The sequence below is a fragment of the Gymnoscopelus braueri genome (genome assembly GCF_963280865.1).
Source record: "Gymnoscopelus braueri genome assembly, chromosome: 14".
Classification (NCBI taxonomy): domain Eukaryota; kingdom Metazoa; phylum Chordata; class Actinopteri; order Myctophiformes; family Myctophidae; genus Gymnoscopelus; species Gymnoscopelus braueri.
The window spans coordinates 21,288,985-21,296,922 of NC_137619.1; the positions used below are offsets into that span (position 1 = coordinate 21,288,985).

The 7,938-nt window shown below is 43.4% G+C and overlaps 1 protein-coding gene across 6 annotated transcripts in view; it reads right to left on the reverse strand.

Moving 5' to 3' along the window:
- Positions 1-811: 811 nt before the first annotated feature.
- Positions 812-7,938, reverse strand: part of LOC308099860 (E3 ubiquitin-protein ligase pellino homolog 1) — a 59,007-nt gene continuing 51,880 nt past the window's right edge. For all 6 annotated transcript variants that reach the window (XM_080448694.1, XM_080448693.1, XM_080448691.1 and 3 more), the window contains one exon: positions 812-1,413. In XM_080448694.1, coding sequence (XP_080304820.1) covers positions 835-1,413 — 579 coding nt within the window. In that variant the 3' untranslated portion in view covers positions 812-834. The remainder of the gene's footprint in view (positions 1,414-7,938) is intronic.

Below are 7,938 nucleotides of genomic sequence, written 5' to 3' on the forward strand. Positions count from 1 at the left end.
ATTATAACGTTTCAAATAAACTATGTTCGAGGTTGTGTGTCCACTGGAGTGTTTTGCTCTATATTTTTCACTCTTTGGCAGGGGAAGCATGTTTTTAGCATTCACAGTGCCAGCGCTGAGGGCTGCGTTTCAAAAAAGGATTTGTATTGTCGTTTAGTCATAACGACAGCTAAACTACTTTCCACAAATGTCTGTTTAGTGCTGGTAGCGTAGGAAATAGGTGCCAAGTGGACACAGAACCTGAGAGTATTGAAGTTAGGCATATTTGAATGACAGACAACCTCTCTTAGGTGGGAAAAATAAAGGATGAGGCGATGGTTTGTGGGCCATAAATAAACATCTTTGTTTAAGTTAGCTCTTATTAGATGAACTGTATACAGATGTATATATTGCAACAATAAAGGTGAATAAAACCGTAGTTTTGCATACGGTATATGTTAGTAGTATAGATAAATACTGTTTGTCAAATGTCCGTTGCCAACAAAACAAAACAAAAAACATAAATTCTTCACCCAGTCAGCAGTGTTCTTTGTATTTTGTTGAAGCCTTTTTTTTGTGTCTCTGGTTTTCACATGAAAATATAGAAATCTTTTGTTCTTTTCATTGAAAAAGCAATATAAAGGTCACTTAAAAATGAGAAGCAGAAAGAGAGAGAGAGAGAGAGAGAACAGTAAAAAATAATGCTTACAAAAGAACAGAAAAGTAAAGGGGGAGAATAATAATCGATCGTGTGAGCGACATTCCTCTGCTTGGTGAATCCAACAAACCCCCCATGCCCACCCCCCCCCCCCCCCCAACACCCACCCAAAGTTGTTACCCCCCCATGGACCACTGCTAGTCGAGGGGTCCCTGGAAGATGAGTCTGATATAGCCCTGCTCCCCACTCAGCTGTTGGGCACAGAAGGGGCAGGCTGCATGGAAGGTGTGCGTGCCGTGCGGCAGAGGGATCTGGCTCCAGAAGGTCGCCGTCTTCTCTGAACACACGTGGCCGCATGGGCTGAAGGCGTGCGTGGGCGGCGCAGCGTCCAGGTAGAACCCGGCCTCGCAGCCCAGCCACAACGGTACGTACGGCCCCTTGGTGCGGCACATGGGGCACTCGCGATGGCGGCCCTCGCGGCCCTCGCGCTCCTCCCTGTGGTTGCCCCAGTTGTGGTAGCCGTGCACGTGGCCACAGTACAGGTACACCCAGGGCTGCTTCTCGTCGGGCGTGTCCTTGCGGCGCATGGAGGGGAAGGCCAGCGTGTTGAAGCCCACGGGGCACTGGGGGCGGGCTGCATTGATCTCCTGACGCAGAGCCTCCAGGTGCTTCACGGTGGGCGTGCGGGACAGGCCCTCGGCCGTGCGCCACAGCAGGGTGGCCCCGCACAGGTCGATGAGCGAGCCATCCACTAGCTCCTGGCTCTCCGTCTCAACCTGGACAAGGAGCGATGGAGAGACAGAGAGAGAAAGAGGGAGAGAGAGAGAATCATTAGAGGGATGGTTTCGTAGTAGCTAGGCGATTAGATAGATATCTAATGTCCCGGGCACAAATATTGAAAAGTTCTCGAGGACCCCTAAGACAAAAATAAATGTAATTGAACTGAACAACAATGGACCTTTTTAGACCAACTACAGCCCCGCCAATCAGAGGCGTATGTGAGTTTTCTTGTCTATATTTTTTTATTTTTTAAGAAATAAAAGGTCTCTTTTGGATATGCAGCTCACATTCTTTTGTAATGAGACAATAAATACTTTACTGCTATTTTGTGCACATAGCCATGTCTCCCTATGGTAGTGATGCATTATCCACTTTTTCCCAGTAGGTGGCAGTCTAAGCCATCCTTTTTTATTCCTCCCTACTAGGATGATGTATGTGTGTGTGTGTGTGTGTGTGTGTGTGTGTGTGTGTGTGTGTGTGTGTGTGTGTGTGTGTGTGTGTGTGTGTGTGTATGTGTATGTGTATGTGTATGTGTATGTGTATGTATATGTATATGTATGTGTGTATGTATATGTATATGTGTGTATGTGTGTATGTGTGTATGTGTGTGTGTGTGTGTGTGTGTGTGTGTGTGTATGTGTGTATGTGTGTGTGTGTGTGTGTGTGTGTGTGTGTGTGTGTGTGTGTGTGTTTGGTTTTGGTTTTGTGAGAAAAAAAACGTGAACAGCAAATCAGAGACAATGTAAATTCCGGTATTGTGGCAGTAGTGTGAATCCTAGCCTTGTCACCATGTACTCAGACTGACTGGGAAATTCCATTTAAAAACAGGAGCAAAGATAGAGGGAGATAAAAGGAAGACATCTAAAAAATGTAATATTATATTGAAGGTACTTCTTTGTTGTTGTTAGTACAGTGTAGACAACAAACAGAACATGATAGGAAGTGATATTACAGTTGGTATACACACTAGCTGGTATACACACCCAACTAGTAGTATACACACTAGCTGGTAGTGATGTGCGGGTCAGGTTTTTTCATGACCCGCCCCGCCCCAACCCGCCACGGAACCCAACCCGCCTCAACCCGCGACCCGCGACCCCATATAAATCTATGGCTCAACCCGCCCTGCGACCCGCGGTGGGAATATAAATATATATTATATAGCGCTCTTTTAAGTACCCAAAGTCCCTTTAAATGTCTACAGTAGCACAACATTGTCATGGGCTGAATAAACAAGCATGTTGTTCAAAATAGGGTTTTTTTTTTTTTTTTGCGTGTGAGAGCGGCTGACCCGCTCACCCGTAGCCCGCATAATTTCCTCTGAAATCCTGACTCGACCCACCCGCGCCGCGGGTTGACCCGCGGGTCCCGCGGGTTACGGGTCGACCCGCTCATCACTACTAGCTGGTATACACACCAACTAGTGTACACACTAACTGTCTGGTACTCACACTAACTACTTGACTAAGCTTTTAACAGTTACACAATGAGAGAGAGAGTGGGGGGGGGGGGTCTGTTAGATAGATAGCCAATATTATCAGTACATTTTATTTGTAGAGCACTTGTCAAAACTGAATTACAATGTGCTTTTACAACCAGTAAAAGACTAATAAAAATAAAATGAAGTGAGAAAACCACAAAGAGAGAGGAAAGGGGAGAGTAAACAAACTGCAGGCTTACTCCCTTATTGGGATTACTCATGGTTAGAGCTGAGGTCACTGATGCTGGGGACAGACACACTACCCAGGCTTACACACACACACACACACACACACACACACAAGCCATGTGTCTACTGCCTGACTCTTATGCTTGACGTGATTCCCCTGAGATTTTATGTGTTTTTTTTTTACATGGATTTAACCACATGGACATAGCGTCCCTATTCTGGGCATGTCAATATTTGGCAGAAATAGCAGATCTACAAGCTTCGTGATGAGACACATTGTGATCTTGTGTAGATTTAGCCTGAATTTTCATTTCTTTCACTCCATTATTCAGTCTGAAAGCCCTCTCAGTGCAGCCGTTTTCTGAGATGGGGCGTGGCCAAAGTTGGACTCATTGGCCATTGGTTCATACTGGATTATCCCGATCCCGATTCGCCTTACAGATTTTCAACCGAGAAACACCCGCCTTCGACAGCGTCACCAGACCCTGAATGCGAGGCTAGCGATTCAGTGGGTGGAGCGAGGCTAGTCAGATTGGCTATTTTTGGCAAAGAGATTTGGTGTACAGGGGAAAAGGAGAGGGCCAAGTAGAGGGGTTCAGAGCAGGGGTTCTCAAAGTGGGGTCTGGGGCCCCCCAGGGGTCCTATAGGGACTTCCAGGGGGTCCCCAGCTAAATTAGTTAATATAACATCAAAATCAGTTGAACCATTTTAACCCTATATACATCGGCTATTTGAAAATAGGCGATCTGCAAGCTCACAACGTGTCACGATGCGACACGTTGTGAGTTTGTAAATGTGCTATTCTTCAAAATGTCCGTTCGAAAAAACTAATGTTTCCAATATTTTGGAAAACATTTTAACGACACAAATCTTGTATGGGGGTCCCTGGCACAACATATTCTCAGATGGGAGTCTGTCACCAAAAACAAACAAAAAACACTGTGCTACTGGTTCAATACCAACATGAGCAAGATGTCAGACCTGTGGCTTTCGTGACAGTACCATGTTAGATGTCATACACAAAGGTTATGCATTAGTGCCACACACACACACACACACACACACACACACACACACACACACACACACACACACACACACACACACACACACACACACACACACACACACACACACACACACACACACACACACACACACACACACACACACACACACACACACACACACACACACACACACACACACACACACACACCTAATTGAAGGTCTAATTCAATTACAGCAGAAGCTAATGATTAATCAACAAGTGTTTTTCATTAAACCCAGCAGTACTCTTAGTCTGGTCAATTATATTTAATAACCACACAGCATGCTCACTGAGCCCACTGTGTGTGTGTGTGTGTGTGTGTTTATTTATACTGTATGTGTGTACTGACCTGTGAGCTATCTGCGATTATAATGGCTTCAACCTTGCATTAAACTGGGGAGCAGGGACAAACGTGTGTGTGTGTGTGTGTGGCGCGACTGTACAGTACGTGCGTGTGTATGCATGTACAATCAGTGAAAGTGTGCATGTGTCCCTCTGAAAATGTTAAATTATTACACATGGCTTGTGCATTATGCTCAATGTACCAACAATATTGTACAACCAACAATATTGTACAATCATACTGTAGCTGTTCAGGGAATGCGAGCAGAAAAAGGTTCAAATGTCTTGCTCAAGGGCACACCAACAGCGGTTGATGCAGGGACTCAACGTATGACTTTGCAGATACAGGGCAAGCTCTCTAAACACTAGGCTTCCCTACCACCCATGTTGAAAGTGTACAATGTCAGTCTACTGTATGTATGTACTGCCTATACATGCATGTATGCCTGTGTATGCACGTGTGTGTGTGCGTGTGCGTGTGCGTGTGTGTGTGTGTGTGTGTGTGTGTGTGTGAAGGACAACATACAGGACTCTGTCCAACAGAGACAATGAGTCAGTGGTTATATGCTGAGCTGTACATTTTCAAGTCTATGTTGGTTTGAGGCATCTGGCTCCACCCACAAATTCAGCTACACACTCCTGCACAACTACTGACCTCAGTATGAGAGATAGATACATATAGATACACATCAGACCTTTGGGTTATGACGGCTACTTGGCTGCTGCCAGCTGTAACTTTTGCCTGATTTATATTTGGTTGCATGCTGCATCGCATACCAAAAATAGATGATCTACAAGCTCAAAAAGCATTGCACTGCGATGCATTCTGAGCTTGTAGATCTGTTTTTTAGCGGTGCACAAACAAGTATAAATCAGATTTCATCCAAAAACATCACTGTGACCAAAATAACAGTAAAAACCAACCGCTCTTGGTCTACAACCACACCAAGTTGTTTTCATTGTAAAACAGTGTTTTAAATCGAAAACAATCTCGTCCAAATTTCCATTGTGTGCTTGGTAAGCCTCACCACCTGCCAGCATTTGAATGTTGTTACACCTACCTACCTGCTTCTGAGAAAAGAAGCATGTAGGTGCAACAACATTAAGAAATACACAAATTCTTCTGTTCTTGAGAGTCCATGGTGGACCCTTTTAATTGCGTAATTATTTTCATGTCCATGGAAATAACTCTGAATACCTTTTCAGGGGTTACCTATATTAACCGTCTGAGGGACTAATCTTCTTAATTATGATAAAGTAACGCTATAACTGTATAATTTACTCTTTATATGGTAGTTTCAAGCAAAGTACTATTATATTATTTATTATTATTCAAATGATGATTATTCGAGAAATATGTAAGTCTTGTCAGTTGGTTGTTTTTTCTTTTGTAAATCTGAGTGATCTTTGTCTTTTTCTGATGTTTTTTTTTTTTTTTTCTTAGTTTTTTCTTTACGTTAGACTTTTGACCTGAAAAGGATAGGAAAAATAAGCCATTGGCTTCAGCCTACACCTTTTTGGTCTAATCCATATGATGTGAATACATTGAATTTTCTTTTTGACCAAAATAAACTACTACTACCACTATTTCAATCAAGAGCCAATCCTCAACGTGTACACCCAGCATACTGATCCAGCCCTCTCCTCATCACGCTCCATAGCCGTGCTTAATGGGAAATAGGTGCTCTTCCATTAAAGGCTATTTAAATGGGCAACCAACAGTGAAATATTAAGCAGTTTGTCTAATGTTGGCTACTGCACACGCAGTTAACCCACAGATATTAAAAGGCCAGGTGGCGATAAGAGGAAGGCTAATTGTGTGCTGCGATGGGAGACTTGGAGAGATAGACCGAGACACACACACAGAGCAAGCGAGCGAGAGAGCGAGAGAGAGAGAGAGACTTGTATTACTGCTGGAAATCACTGCCGTCAGGCAGAAACCTAGTGTCTCCATATTTCAACTTCTTGCCCGTCAAACCAGAGTAGTGAAACTAGCAGATCTGCAAGCTTGCAGATCGGCTATTTTCACTATTTTCCTTGGGGGTTTTTTTATAATAAAAAAGGAACGGTTTTGGACATACATAAATGCTGATGTAAGGGAGAATAGAACAGGATAGAATAGAAATAAAATACCGTGATCACACATGCATGCTCTCAGGCACATGCACATACACACATGCAAATGCTACAGTAGATGTCAGCAATAGAGGTGGAGGATGCATGGCTCCGATTGGACAGCGGGTGTGTGAATGTGGGCTGTGATTGGTGGAGAAGTCCCGACGTCAGTTCGAGGATCCTTTTACTAGGTCCTGTTTCACACAGATCAACACCCGGACCCGTTTCCATGGAGACGGCATCCCCCTAACCCCAGGTGGCAACGGGTGTAAAGAACTGACTGAACTTCAAGCCTGGGTGAGAGGACTGCGTGTGTGTGTGTGTGTGTGTGTGTGTGTGTGTGTGTGTGTGTGTGTGTGTGTGTGTGTGTGTGTGTGTGTGTGTGCGCGTGTGTAGGACAGTGTGTACGAGGGTGTGCAAAATTTGGTGTGCAAAATCTGAGGCAGATAGGGACAGATTAGTTGAGAGAGAGAAAGATCGAAAGAAAGCACTGACAAATTGACAATATGTGTAACTCGCAACCTACATTATCACTTATTACATGGCTACGTAAGAATAAAATCAATGATTTGACATGAAATATTGATAGAAAAAAATTATTATGATTTGCTTAAACTGCCAAAAGTATTCCATTAGATTCTATGGTTAGAACTGCATCCATAGCAACGTAAAAAGAGGGAGAACATCGGTCAGTTTTCAGAAATAACAGACTAAAGATTGGCCAACTAGAGTGTTCAGCAAATCCATGTAATAAATAGATTTGCATGTGCATCATGTCTGCATGCAGGTGTTTTTCAAGGTGCAGTGACTACATCACTTGCTGCACCGTGTATTGTACAGTGAGAGATTATTTTTCAGCATATATACACTACGTTGTGTGTGCATTCTTTGAGTGTTTTATCTGGTCAGTAATGTGGTAGATACTGTGTAGAGTGTAGGTAGACAAGACAGATAGATAGAGCAGATAGGATAGATCAGATTTTTCTTCTTTTTTTTTTTTTTTTAAGCACAGGATAAAAATATACATTTCCGTTCAAATATATGGGTTGATAAAACATTTTTCAAAAACAAACAGACAGACATACATACAGGTGCGTCAATTGTTACAGGTAATGCATAGTTTTCTATGCATTTCGGGTTTTTGGGGGGGTTTGACCCCCAAATTTTTCCGGCCGCGCGGCTTTGCCGCGCGCCCAGGATAGGTGTCTGCCACTGGACATACACACAACACAAAATAAACTGGTACAGTGAAAAGAATATGATGTCAAAATGTACATTTTCTTGTGTGTTACAAAATCGAAAAATCCAAAATAGGACCGTCATTTTTATGGCGGCCCCTTGGAC